Source organism: Lutjanus erythropterus, chromosome 8, assembly GCF_056507025.1.
Source record: "Lutjanus erythropterus isolate fLutEry1 chromosome 8, fLutEry1.hap2, whole genome shotgun sequence".
Lineage (NCBI taxonomy): Eukaryota > Metazoa > Chordata > Actinopteri > Lutjaniformes > Lutjanidae > Lutjanus > Lutjanus erythropterus.
In genome coordinates this window covers 18,633,514-18,651,482 of record NC_139324.1, presented here as the reverse complement: position 1 = coordinate 18,651,482, position 17,969 = coordinate 18,633,514, and the positions used below count along the sequence as shown (strand labels likewise).

The 17,969-nt window shown below is 39.0% G+C and overlaps 1 protein-coding gene across 3 annotated transcripts; it reads right to left on the bottom strand.

Moving 5' to 3' along the window:
- Positions 1–69: 69 nt before the first annotated feature.
- On the bottom strand, positions 70–17,924 carry hspbap1 (hspb associated protein 1). 3 transcript variants are annotated; one of them, XM_084724805.1, is made up of 8 exons: positions 17,775–17,924; positions 15,790–16,011; positions 14,270–14,454; positions 12,045–12,181; positions 10,182–10,353; positions 7,111–7,194; positions 6,558–6,668; positions 70–1,846 (listed from the first exon to the last, which is right to left on the bottom strand). In XM_084724805.1, exons 2-8 carry the CDS (start codon positions 15,983–15,985, stop codon positions 1,313–1,315), a joined length of 1,419 nt encoding a protein of 472 aa, XP_084580931.1. In that variant the 5' UTR covers positions 15,986–16,011; positions 17,775–17,924; the 3' UTR covers positions 70–1,312. The 3 variants fall into 3 exon arrangements, with proteins under 3 accessions (XP_084580931.1, XP_084580933.1, XP_084580932.1); XM_084724807.1 differs by having other exon boundaries at positions 15,790–15,988; positions 17,775–17,898; XM_084724806.1 differs by lacking the exon at positions 17,775–17,924 and adding an exon at positions 17,354–17,738.
- Positions 17,925–17,969: the final 45 nt, after the last annotated feature.

Below are 17,969 nucleotides of genomic sequence, written 5' to 3'. Positions count from 1 at the left end.
AATAATCAGTAATGTGGATATAATGACAAAGTGTTTAAAGGCAAATAATAGAACAGCCAGGTAAGTTAAAAAAAATGTACTGTAATGTAGCCTTTAAAACCAGGAAAAGACAACACTCATGCCTCATCACAATGTAACAATATCCAAAATGTAAAATGTGATACCAGTATAATATTGATATATTTCCCAGCTGTACTGGCAAGCAGGTGGAAAAATAATTCTAAAACCTTAAAGACAGAGTCAGCAGTACTGGAAAGTATTGTATATGTGATCTGCAGTTTATGTGCTAAAACATGCAAAACCAACAGTATAGTCCTTTATAATCATGAAAAAACCTTTTCTATTCAGGGAAAGCTTAAGTTTTGCTGCTCCTTATAAAGTTCTGTAAATAGACAGTTGTGATGCTGAAACTTGTTTTTGTGCTGTTTGAAATTTTGAAGATTAAAATGTGCAGTTATCAGTTTTCTCAATTGTAATGTAATTGTACTGATATTTTTGTACCACAATATTTTAATGTTGAAATGATAAAATCTGCCTATTTCTGTGTTAAAACTGTGAAGTGAGCCCACAACAACGAATTCAGCAATAGAAAGTTAGTGGAGAGATTTACATTTATTATTCTTGTACATGTTCAAACCTTCCTTTCTCTCTGAGATGTGTGACCTGTGGCGGCAGACTGCTTTCAAACAAACCCATTTCAGCCATCATCACAGCTTTCATTCATCATCAGACCATTAAGGTCAGCCCTCTATGGTTGTGCAATGACAATTTTCATTACCAAAAGACAGGGAAACATTATGCGGAAAACAAATGTTCACATCTCAGGAATATTACCTTGAATTATGTGGCTTATTACCATACCAAATTGATTTAAGTGGTTGTTTTTCTTACTCTGGACAGACCAAACTGGATTAGTATGTACAGGAAAACAAAACAAGGAAATGGTAGCGGCTCTTGATGGCGTCACTCATCACATTACGATTAGTTTTGGTTGTGACTTGTTGCATCCGCGGTTGGTCTCAGGAGGATCTTGACAGATGAGAGTAGAAAATAAAAAGTGAAGTGAAACTCTTCATCTTTCCTCCCTCAGTTCTTACTGACGCTAAATCATTACCAGTAGCTTGGAGGATAAATTTCTGCAGCCAAAGATCTTTTGTTTTTTCATAACTGCAAAATCCAGTGAGACATCCAGAGTAGAAAAGATACAACAGCCTGGTCCTGATGTTTATTTTCTAAAAACCACTACTAATCAAAACTGAGGGTCTTTTCTTTCCCTTTGGGTTTGTTTGATGTTGTTCACAGTTGGTGAAAGCTAGGATGGTGAAGTGGTCCTGTGGTGCCTTTCCAGTAAGAGCTTAGTGACACGGGCAATGATATCAGGATGCACTAGGCAGTCTAACAGGTCATTAGTGGTAATCATCGTGTGCATTGGTTCCTCATTATTCTCTGAAGAGTTCTCTGACGTCCCATCTGCACAGTCACATGGTTTACGCTGAGTTAAACCAGGGCTACATTCAAATTTTCCCTGGTGGAGTCTGACCGCAGAAGCAAGCTCGGTTTTCTGTGCTGTCTCTGAGCTGACCTCCAGATCTTTTGTGGTCACCCCCCTCATCTCTGCTGAGCACTCTTGCTGACAGCGTACAGGGGTGAGATGTGGTCCAAAGGGAACGCTGAAGGTTACAGAATCCCTGACCGAATCGCTGTTCTTCCTGATTTGTCCTCTGGAGTCCCGCTTGACCGGACAGGTGTTTCTTGGGTTCTGGGTCAGTTTGCTGTGTCTTTCAGCATAAGCTCCCACTGCCAGGTTCACATACTGCATGTTCTCATTATGGGATGCCACTCCTTCCTGCAAAAATATAACGCAAAAAATTGTTACAGAAAGTTCCCCAAACACCACCTGCCTGTCGAACAGCCACCTTGTCAGCTGCGTGTGGTTGACTACTTTTTTATCCTAATAAAAGTACATTCAATACATATCTGTACCTGAAGAGGAAGTCTTAAGAGGCTGCTGACTAAACAACTTGATGCAGGTGGTGTTAAATGTGCAAAGAATTGTTGGATTCTGAGGTTTTAATCAACATTGAGCCTTTCATAAAAATGTTAACACAATGTCAGTCGCAATGTGTTTGTTTCCCTTAATCATCTCATATCTTGAATTATATTTAAAGGACCTGTATCTCATCTAGCAGAGAGCCTTTAGATTGCAAACACTTAATCTCAAGCTCCAACGCACGAAATTTGTAAAAAAGGCCCTTTCTAGAACCACTTTTTGTCTTGTCTGTTCTGGGCGACTGCAGAAACATGGAAGAAGACGTACGCCCTTTGAAAATATAAAGGGATCATTCAATGGTGAAAACCAATGTTCTATGGCAGGCATGTCCAAACTATTTCAAGTCCAGAGTGGGTCTTTAAAGTCATGAATACGTTTAATCCGTTCTAAAATTTAGAGCCAATGAAGAGCAGCCATAATAGGAGTAATGTGCTATCTTTCTGGGGGGTTTTGGTGAAAAGTCTGGCTGCTGTATTTCAAACAAGCTGGAATTTATGAAAGCTCTGTTGACCTAAACAGGAGTAGATAAAAGCATTTCTACTGCATAAAACTAAACTGATCTTGGAGTTTCCTGAGCTGCATAAAACAAGAGTGAACAAATGAATGAACATGCCAGTTCAAGCTGAGTATATTGTCAAAGATGACAACAAATATTTTGCAGTTTTGGGCTGTATTTCTGGACAGAGCGCTCAGATTTTTAAAAAAAATGAGCATAAATTGTGCCAGGGCCAATAAAATGATCTGTCTTAAAACTAGTGGTCTAACATACACTCTATTTAAAGCTATGTAGATTGTGAAAATGTATGACTTTGGAGAGCTTGTGTAGTAGTTCTAAAAAAAACACGACACTGCTTCAGACAACAAGAAGTATCATTACATCCCTCTAACTCACCCTCAGTTCCAACCCTGTATCAATGAGTTTTCAATCGAGTGAAATTAACACGTGGCTGCACCAATTTTCTCTCTCTTTTTATTTTTTTTTTTTACAGACAGAAAAAAAACTAATTAAAATATTCTATACACAAGGGCTTCAAAGCTTGTTTAATAATTGGTATATCATACGAAAGTCTGGAAGCAGCAGCTGGTTACTAAAGTATTTTGGGTGGGGACTCTGTTCTTCTAGGGTGTATGAATGTCTAAATTATACTGAATTGGCCCTGCAGAACCACCATTGCAACTCATCTAGCTGTCTCTGAGAGACCATAGTAAAACGACTGACATTATCGTTCTAAATACTTTAAATTCTCTTAACTCTATAACATATTCAAATTTATACTGCTTGATTTAGTGCTGGTCTGTTCCCTCCAGTATAGCACAACTTTATATATCAGCTGTCTAACTTGGCAAAAAAAAGCTTCTGAAACACTGAGAAAGTGAGAGGCTTTTACTCCTCTTGTTGTAGTTACAGGATGTATCCCAGGAGCCTCAGTCCCTTCTTAACATCTGTGTTTCTATACAGCAGCTCAAACTGTGACTGCACAGCGAGTGACCTCCTGTGGGTGAGATAAATATATCCTCTGAGTGGTAGAAGCAGCCTGGCTTTGCCAACTGATACACAGAGGAAGAAGAAGTGTTAAAGGTACAATGGTTAGCAATCTGTCATACACAGACAACAGCTTTGTCAAGCTTGTGGAGGTCTGGTAAGTTCAAGCACAAAAGCCGCTTATACTTGAAATCAATAATGTTGCACTACTTTGAACATCCCACACAACCAAAAAACAATTAGGTGCTGTCTCCACATGTCCAAACTAGAACTAGAACACCTAGGAGTGTCCAAGAGTGCTGACCTCCACTAGACAACAGACTGTGAATCACCTACTGCAATGCTAACACAACTGCAAGATGCAACCAGCAGAGATTATTAAAGAGTTCTGGTATGTTTTCTTTAAAATGCATAGAATAGTGTAAAGGTATTGTAACCAAGTGCCTTGGATTTAACTAACTGTATAAACAGTTTAATATACCATCTATGGTTCAAATTCACTATGGTTGAAGCAAGTTGTTTCCTCCTGGCCCCTCCTCCCCAGAGTCGAGATTAGATAGGCTGCAAGAGCACTGCAGGAGTGCAAGATGAGCCCAATATTGTAATTAGACAATAACAAGCGACGAAGAGTTGATCAGCTGTTTTTAACGGCCAGTTGTCTGTCAGTACAAAGCTAAGCATGTTATCCTGAAAACAAAAGCCCACTGCTCTGAAAATACACACTTGAGTTGAAGTCTCACTGCCTGCCAGACTCCATTAATATGATGCTCAATTTAACTGCTTCATAAACAGACACTTACTCATTTGGCAAATATTCGGCATTAATTTAAACTCTAATTAATGCAGAACGGGCAAATTAAACCAGTTATTCTGGCCCAGAATAGAAATTTCACAATAGGACACTACGACTCTAACACTGTTGTCAGAGAAACAAGTTTATCAATTTAGTTCCTTTAATCTCTGATGGCACATCATGGTCGTTTTACGATACATTCAGAAAATATTAAATATTCAGTAAATATTACATTATCCTTTAGACATTGTTTAGAATATTTTGTTACTTATTTAGAACATTTTGTTTTTTATTATAACATTACAAGCAACCGGGCAGCTTCAGAACAGTATAATAGACACAGAAATCTACATTTCTGGAGCAACTTAAAAAAGCTGAAATTCTGAATAATTTCCACTTCATGTTGGTCGGAGCCTGCATGTCCCAGTGGAAGTTGTGATTAAGAATCTTTTGTCATACAGCTGATTAGATCTCCCCCATTAACTGAATTTACTTCCAACAAGTAAATATCAAGTATGGAATTAATGGTAAGTAATTAATTAATTAATCTGCAGATGCTCTGGTTTGAGATTAAACAACTTTTACGTGGACGTCCGTTTTTGAGCCACAAGAAAGGCCAACAAGTGTCTTGCAACAGACAAGATAAGCCGTTTTTAGCCAAGCAGCTGTTGCAGCCCCTATCAGCCAGTTATTAGTTGGTAGCAGTCAGTATAAAACACAGCAGCCAGTAAAGTAGTTTTTTCAAAAATTGTGAATCACTGCCACGAGTGATCATTGAGGATACAGTCATAAACGCACTCAAAAATAGGCTCATGGGTCCTTTAGCATGCAAGATTAGCTGCAGACACAGACGACAGCTCCAGTCCTGTTGGTCACTCTCACACACAAACACACATACACATACACACACTACCTCATCACAGGAAAACTACGCATAGGCCTTGGGTAGATAATTAACTGAGCTTACTGAGACAAAGATGCTGGCAGTGCAAGATAAATCATTAGGGGGGATTACCATGGGTGTTCAGTCGACAAATGGAAACACTTATAAACTCATTCACTTTTTACTAAATAGTATCCTGCAAAGTCTGCTGCCCATTTTGTAGTGTGAGTTGTTCTAACCAAGATGAAGGACTGAAACATATATCATCATGCAATGTTAGAAGCCATCTACAACTGATGGTCACATACCAAAGACCATCATGTTATATGGTTGATTTAAATATCAAAATTAAAAAAAAGAATATTGAGATACATCAAGATATAGAAATCACATGTAAAATAAACTAAATGATGTTCAATGCTTGCAGTGTTTTTAAGCATTATCAGAAAAAGCAAAACTTAAATAACTTCTTTTGTTTTTTATCAACATATTCATTTGGACCAGAGTGGTTGTTTAGTTTAAAATTAGTTATGTCTGCCTGACTCATTGATTCTTTATCTGACTGAGGTTTGTACAAGTAAGAATCTATCGCCCCGACCATGGCTCTGATATATCAGTAACCTAATTGTGCTGTGAACTGATAAATCCATGGTGTTGCCGGGGGTGCTGAAGGAGTTTCATCTTCATGTAGGATCTATAATACTCACTATAGTAGTCCATGAGGTCATTCATGAGTCAGTCCCCCCCCATTAAAAATGAACAAATTGGGGTGTCCCTGTAGCTCAGTTGGTAGAGTGTGCACCCCATATACTGAAGCTATCAGTCCTCTGCAGCAGCTGCCAGTTTGACTCCCACCTGTGGCCCATTTCCTGCATGTCACTGTTCTGCAGACTGAGACATACAGTCACAGAGGCAGCTCTGTGTTGGAGTGTGTGTTCTGTTAGATGCCATACTTCTGCCTTGCTATCAGTGACATCAAGCTTGCTCTGGCTGCAATGTTATATTTTAAAAAAAAAACTAGAATAGGAGCAGTAGTCTAGAAACACAAGTATTGTTTCATAGTGTCTTTTTTTCCATATTTATCCAGACCTGAAATGACTAAAATCAAATTCCATACTTCCCTGTGCTGCATGGGAATGCTGGTAGCAAAGAGAGAATAATTTCAGACACGGCCATGGCATTTTTCAAAATTAAATCAAAACAAGAATGTATAGATCTTTTACAGAGACTATAACTTGTGTATTTTTCTATGTCTGCTACAGGCTGCATTAATACAAGCAACAGGTATTAATCGGGGCGCAATTGATTTGAGGAAGTAATTAATAATATCACAGTACTGATTTGTTACCTCAGTGGGATTGAGCCAGTTGTCTGTATTGTCATCACCAGGAGCGCTTTTAAGGGCGCAGACAACAGTCTTGGTCACAGCTTCACAAATTCTCGCCATGTGATCTGCTTCCTGTGTATAAACAGAGAAGCAAACAAAATGCCAAGTAAAATAAGAATGAGTACAGCATATCAACATAATTACACTGAATGATGAAGACTTAGTCTGGAGTCATGCTGCAGGCACAGTTTGTTGTGTCGGTGACCTTGCAGAGAAAGCTCAAGAGGAACCTGCTCTTTGAATAAACATTTGTCTGGCGGCGAGGAGCTTTTCATGCGGCACACACTCCTCATTGTGCGCACACACTCATCATAATGACAGGGAATCTTTTACTGCTAGGCCTGTTCATTACTCAAAGCTGAGAGGGCCCTTCATCTGGGAGCACTACATGCTGTTCGGATCAACCCGAGGAGGTCTTTAGGTAAAAAATTCTCAAATTTCGCCCCCAAATTATGGGAGATCTCTTCATTACTCAGGTTTTGGATTGAATAGTTCAGGATGAGGGGATGCTTACCAACTCGATCCAAGAGTTGACGCTGACAGTGATGGGATCCACTGACTCCACATAGTGCCACCAGTGTCTGGGAACATAAAGCACCTGAGTAGAGAAAATAAAAGGTCCACAGAAACGTAAAGCATTAGCAGTTTGGTGATATCAACCACTCCCTTCCTTTTTGTCTGAAGTCCTTTGTCAAGGGAATACGTAACTGTACTGACTGTTCACTAGATGGCAGCATACACCTTTGTCCACACTGACTGTCAATGCTTCATCCATTCATAAAGTGACTATTAAAATGGGAGAGCCTTATTGATTCACAGCCTCCTCAGCAGTCCTGATTCATTCATGGCGGCTGTGGTCTGACAAGATGAGAGGAATGACCTGTCCTTTAATTTGATTTGCAGAGGTGGAGCCATCCTGCAGGAGACTGCTATCCATTCTGTCAACAGCCAAGTGTGGGGTGAAAATAATCTGATCACAAAAGTCCACCTGTAGTTTTCCACTGTATGAACTGTAAAGGGAAGGCCACACTGACTGAAGAGTTCAAGGTCATTGATGTGGAGACTGTGGGTGGTCGTGATCTGCCTCACATAACTGTATAACCACTTACTGTGTAACCAAAGTACCAAATTACAGAAACACCTGAGCCAATTCCATTTACTAATTGAAGACTGTGAGAAGCTGTTTTAGAGCTCACAATGTAAACGGCCTTTCTTCTTCATCCTTAGAGTTTTTCATCACATGATGGTCTCAGTCATCAAAAATGAACATCACTGCTCAATATTACTTCTTGCTAGTGCAGTGCCTGTTTCAGGTGTTGCTGTTGGAAGCACATTCCCATTTGGAATGGGCTGATTTCTTGGCTCTTAGTATTGCTACTTCAACGCTGTTGAGAACCACGCATCCAACTTACTTCACACTTAATCCTGCACTTATGTCATTTATAAAATTTTAAATCAATCATGCATGATAACATATATGTTTACAGAAATACTTGAGTCCATATGTATATGTCAGGGCTGTGAAACCTGTGGCTCTAGAGCTTCATGCAGCTCTTTTGCCCCTCTCCAAGGCTCCCTGCAGCTTTGACAAAAAAAAAAAAAAAAATACAGTAATGAATGTTTCTTTTTTCGCACTTTAATTTTCATAGGTCTAAAGTGACTCTTACATTGTCCAATTGTAAAATTGAGTAGCCAATACACATAATAAAAAAAGGTTTAATATTTCTTTCATTATTTCTTTTTCCTCTAAATATTGCCAGTGGCTGGTCTTGAGTCTCCCTCGTCTAGCCATGGATGCCCAATACAAAAAGGAAAAGTCTCCAGCCAAAATAGAGAATTTAATAGTCGTGGCTCCAGGCAGATTTTTTTCTTTTTTGGGCAAAAATTACTCTTCTGAGAGTAAAGGTTGCAGACTCCTGGTAAATGCGTTCATAAGTGTATGTATGTATGAATGTATATAGATGAACATGGAGTTATTTTGTCCTTCCGTGTCTCTCTGTATCACCGGGTGTTCAAAAAAAAAATGCAATTACATGTAAATACTGGACAGTTATATTAAATCATGAATTTATTGCAATAAAAGTAAAACAAACAACAACAACAAAACACTGCCCTCCCTTGGGGCCTCAGGAAGACACTCCCCAAGTGTGAAGTAGATTGGATGTTTCTTGAGATATGGTAGACAGTCATTCACATGTACACATAGATACAGATTCCTTCCTTTACATTTACATGATAATGCTACAGTGCCATCTATTGGCCAAATAGCACCAGGTTTGTCATGACCACTCTACCAAATGCTGTTACAATAGCACAAAGAGTTCAGGAAATACAATCTTTTTTGTAATATAAGAGCTAGGGATGTTTTAACTATTAATTACTAAATAATGGATATTACAGAAATGGCAGTAATTGCACTTTATTTTTACTTCCTTTTATCAAGCAAAACTGTATGGAATATCAAAAATCCAAAAAAAAACTTAAGTCAGAGACATTCTGTACCAAATTTGGTGGTGATTTGGTGAAACAGACATCCCGACAGAAAGGGACATCAGTACAGACAGACAGAGATTGTAACCTGTACAGTTAGATTTACTCTTTCACAACTTTACTCTTTTTGGTTTATCATCTTTCATCCTTTTCCATCAGGTGAGAGAAGTAAAAAAAGATCTGCAGAAGCATCTGCTGTAACCCTGACCTGCACATTGCTTCACCTGCCTGCAGGGTGACTTGACAGCTGGGTTTGGTGTTGATGATAGGAGGGTGTTTAGTACGCTACAGGAGCTCAGGCACAAACAGACAGTGAAAAGAGACAGGTGGCTAATTGCTTTGTCACCATTTTGGCTCTTGAAAAACAAAACAATGCAACTAGAATCTGAAATAAGGCAAAAACTAGTATAAATGTATCTAGGGAGACTTTGCAGCAATTGAGAATACCTGAGAACAATTCTGAAAATTAGAGCTCCATGACAACCATATTCTGATTGCACAACACCTCAACCATAACTTTACTTACTGTAAACTCACCTGTTTCTAAAGCAGAGCGGGTGGCGGGAACGTGACTGCTCTGTCAGGTGATCTACTCTTCTAGACATGACCCTGTTGCCTTTTGTCCTAGCAAGACCTCAAGAGTGATGACGCTGCTGACTTTAATGTAACTTAACCTTCCGCTTCCTTCAATATAAAAGCTTCAGTCTGTTGAAGGTGATACACTATAACTGAGAAGGTCAGACATTAATTGGAACACACGTCACGACCGTTGCCTTGCTTCACACTTTTATGGAGGATACCACGACAAATAAATCTCACTGTTGAGTCTACTTATAGATGTTTAGGGCTTAAGGACCAATAAAGCTATATTTTATGGTTATTGCTTCTGTGCCACAGGCAGTCCATCATATAAATGTAGAGCTTCAGTGTTACATAACATCAAACTTAAGTAAATCACTCATGGTGGGTCTAAAAACACAATTGATCTGACAATGTTTGATAAAAATGAAAACATGTTAACTGATGAAATGCAGCCAGTGATGTGATCTCTGATGTATTGCATTGTGATATTGTAAAATATTGTGTTATACTGACCTGGCCTGGCTGCAGAGTGACAACGTGGGCTCTGGCTCCTTGAAATGCAGGGAACCTCCTCAGGTCTGGATGGAGAACATCCACCTGGCTGAAGACACTGGACTCCTCGTAGGGGATCCTGGTTGGGTAGAGGTTAACAGTGTCCTCTGGAGGAAAGAGGTGCCAGCGCTTCCTACGCACAGAAAACAACACAATTTGACATGACTTCAGACTAAAAGAGCAGGAAATGATTGTTGTTAGAAATGACCTCAGTTGTTTGGTCAATGGTTAATTAAAACCATCTTGCAATGGTTTACAATCGTCCCTTCTCAGTGGTCAGTAGGAGGCTACTATAGTGGACAATGAATATAAACAAAACTAAAATTTTTATTATTTTTTTTCTTTAATCTGTGGAATCAAAATTCAAGGAGATGATAAAATCTGTCAGGGCCAATTGCAAATCTATTATTGTAAAACAATCCAGTTCTTTCTCAGCTGAAAGTCAAATTTCATTCCTTGAGTAACTTGAGTGTTGTTTAAAAACACTCAACCATTTTGTTTTCTGTTCATCAGACCTGTTATTGTCATGAATGTCATCATATCAATCAGCACTGTTGTATTTTCATGGATCAGCAGTGTCAAAGATCTGCTTGAGCTGAATTTCATTCCTTTTGAGATCAATACCAAATAAAAAGAGCCTGAGACCCAATTACAAGGAGTGAGATAAATCTGATGCTCTCTGGGAGAACAAAGGCGTGAGATAAGATACAAAAAGACCTTTTCCCTTTTGTTTCTTGACTCACAGTGCCCCATATAGCACCTCACCCTCTGTCTCCATTTCCGTCCCGCTCTGGTGAGCTTTGCGACAAATTAACTCTCTTTCAGAGGGCAGAGGACAGAGCACACTCCGTGTAAGCAGTTACAGTACCGTGCTCCTTTCGTGCTGTGGATGAGCTGGGTGGTTAACAGGCAGAAAACTTCCACCACCACCAGTGAGGTGAAATACATCTCCTCTCTATTAAATGCACAGACTCATTACCACAGGTGTATGACACAGCAATGTCACTTTTTATTTAATAAATGTGGGTTTTAAGAAATTACAAAGCAAAAGAAAATACAGACATATACAGTAAACAGATTACTGTGAAAACTGGGTCATGGCAAGAAATCAGATAACAGGTCTGAATACTCTCTTGCATTTTCCCATATTTCTGCACCAGTATTTGGGCTGAGAACAAAACTATTTCTTGCTGCATTGACCAATTTACCATATCCTGAGTTCCAAGGCCTCTTATACTTCTAGTTATAATGCATAACTAGAAGTATAAGTGGCCTTAGAACTCAGGATATGTGATTTTGATTTGTCTTCCATTTAATTAAATCTCTTGTGTATATTGTTGGCTGCCTTGTTGCGCTCCAAAGTTGAACTGCTGATTGAACTGTTAATACTCCGAAAGCTTTTCTTGTTACCTGTCCAGATGTCAGCTGTAGAAGAAAAGTCTTTCTCTTAGTGGTGGGTGGACTGCTGTTACAACCACGGACTCGGTGGGCAATTAAAGTTAACAATCTGATTAATAGCGGAGAAGTCCTGGGTGGGAAAGAGGGTGTGTCTCCCCACAGAGGCTGTGTGCGGCCTAACCGAGTAATGAATTACTGCTCAACACTGGTGGGGAAATAGTAGATTTCAACCAAGTGGCCTGCCAAAACATGTAGCAGAAAGTATGGTGGCTGTGAAACTCATGAAAGGCAGAATCTAGAGTCAATGTTTGGTTTGTCTGTGATGGACTCCATGTAAGAGGACTGGCGGTCTATGTAGATAAAAACAGGTCATTCAACAGGTAAAGATAAGGTAAAACAGCAAACAAATGCAATGGTCCTTCTTACCGTCCTTGTACCTGCAGTACCAGGTTACAGCCATAAGAATCCAGGTGGCATGGTGTGTTTGCCCCCTCTGTGCCAATCCATAAGGTGCTCTCTCTCCCATTACGTCCATCAAAACCAAACTCAGACCATTTTACATCCTGTAAAACACTCACACGCATACACCCACCACATTAACATTACAAATATCAATCCAAAATTATGTGAAAATATTAATGAAAGTCAGATTTTTAAATTACACATCGCCGTTCTTTTTGTCTGTGATAATGACATGACAGGGAGACAAAACTTTCATATTTTCCCAACTGTCACAACTCACAGATGTACCCCCACCTCATCAACTGCTTTGACAGGACCTATTATAGGTAAGCAATGGAGGTGTCTGTGTAGAGTAACCAAACTACAGTATTTGTCATCTTTCAAGGAAAACTGGTCTGTCAATCATGTCTTGTCAGAGCACAAAGGTGTAGCAATCATGCCAGCATCCTGAATAATGAAGTCATTACCATATATGCAGGCAGCTGTAAATGACAGACTGGTCAATCTAGCCTTCAGGCAGCCCTTTTCCCAGCACCATTTATCCTGTAAAAAGCCCATGTCTGCCTGTCTCAAAGGCATGAAAGTCAGCGGGTAATAATTGCAGGTGGATGCCCAATAAAAATGTATCACGGAGATAAAAATGAAACGAATGGGTGGCAGTGGCTTGAGAATGGATGACACTTTTATGTCTTTACCTACCCGGAGGACAAGAAAAGCAGCTAATATAAAGTCATAATGAGCAAAGGCGGCACGTTTTAATTGAAAATGTCAAAACAAGGAAAAAATACAAGAAAACAAATATGCATTTTGAAAAAAATTAGACTAGAAGGGAACATTTTAGCTCTTTCAATTTGTACTTTTATGTTTAATTTGTTGATAAGCCAACGCTCATGCAACTAGAATCACATGAGAATAATATTTTTAATTAAACTTTAATAAACCAGCTTCTTTAAAGAAAAACTGTAATTTAGAAAGTTTCTTCACTGTAGTCATAATGAAAACACTACTAAATAACAGGGTTTTTAAATTGACCCAGGCTTCTTTTTCATTTGTTTTAATTTGGCGACATATCTGAACCTGTGTGGTCACTGATATATACAAAATATGTTCTCACTTGAAAGTTTATACATTAAACTGTTTCAAGGTCATGACCAGAATTAGGATGATGGCACATTTTCTGTTCTCCTGTCTTTGTTACATCGGTCTGGCTGTGGTGTTGAATGCAGAGAGTGTCATTTGGTCGGTCACAGTTTAAAATGTAGGCCTGGTTTTGGGATACTTTTCATAAGATACACTATATGGCTTAAGTGTGCTGCCACCAGTGTCCACGTGCTGTTTTTTTTTTTTGGTGAGTCATGCCTGCTTCTTTCTGATGGAGAGAAATCTTCAGGCTCCAAAATATAATGATATTTTAGGCAATGTTCCTTTTCCAAATGTGTCGCAATAGTTTGGGAAGGCTAATCCCAAAAACAAATAGTACATGAATGCAGAATTTATAGGGGTAAGGCTGTTTCCTGTTGCAACATAACAACGCCTCCGTGCACAACTCAGGTCCATATGAAATGCCTTTCCCAGCTTGATGTGGAACAACTTGACTGGCCTGCAAAAAACCCTGACCTCAACCACACCCAACACCTTTGGGATGAATTGGATCACCTAACATTATGTGGCTAACCATACAAATACTGCTATGGCTGAACTGGAGCACATTCGAGCGTAATGGTTAGGTGCCCACACACTTTTGGTCATGTATTGTATTTTCAATATTCAACAGCCTCTACTTAAACAAAATATACTAGTTTAACTTATTTATACAGCTGGGGATTGGCTCCAGTTGTCAAGCTTTCTTCATCACAGGACTGACATTTCAGTTTCATAAGTTTGATCTTGTAACTGCCCGCTGACGCTGTCAGAATAACTTAAAACAGAATAGAATGACTGCCAGCTTAGAAAAGGGGTTTGCTTGACCTGAATCTGTCTGATGTTCATTAACAACTTATGCAAGGCACCTGTAATTCTTCCATCATCAAACTATGTATAAAAATATATTGTTCAAGCTGCGATGTCTTTCAAACATCTGAGGTGGTTTCATTCGCGTTTTCGTTCGTCAGTTTTCATTTGAGTGTTTTGACAAGGAAGCATTACAAAACTAGCCTGATAACTTATAGTGTGTGTACGCAGGAGATTACCTCAAACATGGAAGGCTGATCTTGAAACAGTACGGCGATGTATTTGTAGTCAGCATAGGCCCAATACTCTGATTTGGGGTATTCAAAGAAAGGCCCTATATCCGTGCCAGTCTCCTCCCGGGTCCAGCTGAGAAAGTGTGCCAGTTTGGCTTCCACATAGGAACACTGGGTTTCAAACAGAGGTGCTATGACAATGGGAGAATATAGCAAGAAAAAAAAGTACAAGAAAGAAAGTAATCACTGGAAAATTGCAATAACGTTTCAGTAAAACAATTCAACTGATCTATGCTAAAAGAAATGCAATTCATATACCAGAAGCACAGTGCTATGCATCATCACAGAGGCATGAAATTTTGTTTTACCCACTTTTATGAGAAAAATAAATCACAGTTGTAGTCATTTACTCGCTTTTGTTTTAGTAAACAAAGTGTGTTTATGGTTGAGTGACGGCATTTATAATCCATCATGAGCAATGTCCTCCTGTCAGCTGTAGCAGCTGAAAAAGATGATTTAGAAATCTAATTAGCTCGCTTTTATCAGAGGACACGCTCTCCGTTATTCATCACAGGGGGAGTCATTACTGTAGCTGTTTGGAGCCACATGGAGGGCAAAATACACCAGACGCTCAAAGACAAAAACCCTGTGTGTTTTCCTTTTCTTCACTTATCTGACATTTTCAAATCAGATCATTGAACAGCCTCCAATACATCATTAAGTCCTGATAACTACAGTCCAATCTGCAAATGATCACATGTCAGACGATGAACTACACAAGGCCGCAGGCAATTATCATGTGCATACTGAAAACTGGGTGAAAGTAGAGAACTGCCATATGGGGCTTTGTGCATTGATGTGATCATGAACACAAACCCAGAAAAGATTATTCATTTACCATATTGAAATTGATAAATTACCAGTTATGCTGGAAGTTCTGAATGGAAATGAAAATTGCATAGCCTATTGGAGTGTGCTTTGGCCAGACCATTTTGGATTAATATCTTATTAATATTAATATCTCTTGAGTGGAGCGGATAGTTTGGCTAAAGAAAACCACTAACTCCTCAATCATTTTGTTTGGGGAAACATTTTATCTGCCAATGTATCCAAAAAGAATCGTCAAAGTGTATTTACAGCTTCTAATATATATTTTTTTAACTAGAACTTATCAAAAGCCCCAGATTTATGGAAAAGGTAAATGCAGGCATGGAAATGGCATTTATAAACAAAATCTGTAGTGCAAAGTGTGTTTTCACTTTAACACTACCCCAATTTAATTGTTTGTTACGGTATATAATGTATTATATTGTTATATCTATATTTAGCTATGCATCCATCTATCATACTTTCAGTAATTTCACAACAACCTGAGCCTATGAACAGTGCTTTGGTGGGTAGCCAAGTTGGATCTTTTGGGGTCACAGAAGTCTGTTTTCATTCTTCATTTTTTTTCAATCCAGGTGATTAATTACACAGGAATGATATCAGCCCAGATCTGTCTGGATTCATTTTTCTGTTCTTACTGTTTGTCTCCTCTTTTCTTCCAAGTCTGAATCGAACAAGTTTGTCACCAAGACAGCCAGACAGATGCTCTGCAGTCCAGTGGAGAACAGGCCAACCACAGGTCATGTTCCTGAAGACTGTGGGCTGCTGCAGCTGATCCAGAATCCTCTGGATCTCCTCTGGGCTGAAGGGTTTAATTGGGTCGGAGGCAGCCATGGTCTGTAGTACACACTGATAGTTGGCTGCAGCACAGAAGATGTAGATATAGATTGGCTGATAAACAACTGATATTTAAGTTGTAGTGTTACATTACTATTCTAATACAGATATTACCATTACTTCTTAGATAAGATGTGCTTTATCTTGTGATCTGTGGGAAAAAGGATTTTGTTGACTTTTATGCCCGCTAAAGAAAAAGAAGTGTTTTTTGTGTCTCTCTAGTGAAATTACTACTTAAGTTCTCTGTCAATTCACAAAAGCTTTGCTCCATTTCATTAGCAAAAGCATTAGAGCCAGAGGTGACAAGCCTTCATTGCCTCCATCACAGTAGGGACAAAAATTTGCGTGTCCACCTGGGTTTCATGTTTCCATCACTGCCAATTGGAGTTGGAACCAGCAAATTGCCATGACTACTGCGGAGTCATTTCACCTGGGAATGAATGCCGATTATACACTTTCCCAGTGAAGACAAAGATGTTAGTGGGTATTAGTGGGTTTTGTCAAGTGTTAAAGAGGCTTTAGTAAGTGATGTAATGTGTTCCAGTTCATCCCAAAGGCTATTGGATGGGGCTGACTGCAAAAATATAGTGTGTCTCAGAAAATAATCCTCTCCCCTAAACGCAATCTTAGATCCCTTCATTTTAAAACAATACAGTCAAAGAGTGAAGTTTTAAAAGCATGTCTGCGTTTTACATTATGACTGCCCAAATCTCACTCCTTGTATTTAACAGTGGGATCAGGTTGAGAGTGAAGAGGCAGATAAAAAGAAAATCAACAGCAAATGTGTCACCATCACAGATCAGTAGTTCTACATACATATTATTCTTCAAGTGATGAGAAAATAGTTTGAACATGTAGTTGTGTCCATGTGGAGAATTTTACACTTGATAAAAATGTATCATATTTTTTATGCATTTTACTTTATTAAGTGGCACTCCATGCTAATTAGATCACAACCAATATTGGTCCACCGATATTATTGTTCAAAATTAGCTTATCACAGATATATCAGCACATATCACATAAGCAGAAAAAAAAAACACTAGCTAAATGGCAATGGTGTGTTTTCAAAAAAAAAAACTTTATTTATCCTACACAGGCACTTCTTGTTTGCTACTACACATCTTGAATGAAAAAAGAGCCTGTAAGTTATTATAATGAGAAATGACCTAGTATCAATATAATGAGAAACTTTCTAAAAATAATGACTTAGTTTCTTAAAAATAACAATTTATATCTTTTGCGGTACTAACTCGTTATTTTGAGACACCGAGTCGTTACTTTGAGATAACATATCTTCATTTTGAGATTTTAACTCATTTGGCTATTTTATCACATGGGCTTCCTTGAAAATGAATTATGTACCGTGTTTTCACATTGATCCCTCTAACAGTCAGTTCTGATAAATATTCCCCACTTGATCTAACTAGCTAGTTCCTCTTCGCAAAGCACGTTTATGTAACGGTCCATCCATATAATGCAGCTATCGTTGACTAGTTTGCGAATGAAGAATGAGGACATTGAGTGACGGGGATACGTCGTTTTGAGCGAGGAAGTCAACTTATTAGGAGATAGGACAAGATTAACTTGTGCTTCCGAAAGAGCATTTCCCAAGTTGTCAGATCATCACCGACAACCGTATCTCTTTCAGCAAACAACTGTTAGACGATGCTATCAGCTGGGTTGAACGTTTTATTTACAACGGAAAACGCTTCTACTCCACTGCCAAAGTCCTAGCTAGCTTCGCGGAAATAGGGGTGTCTTTTGAAAAAAACGAGGGACTCACCTTTTACTACACGTGCAATTGAGGTTCGTGCGGAAGTAAACAAACCTCACGTGACAGTATTCGGTTTCTTCATACGTCTGGAACGCCCCTGAATGAATCTACTTCATTTCGGCTCTGTGGTCACTGCTACAGCCTCACTCAAGCTAATGCTCCAGGAGAGCCAAAATGGCTGCCTAGTGAACACAGTTTCCGCTA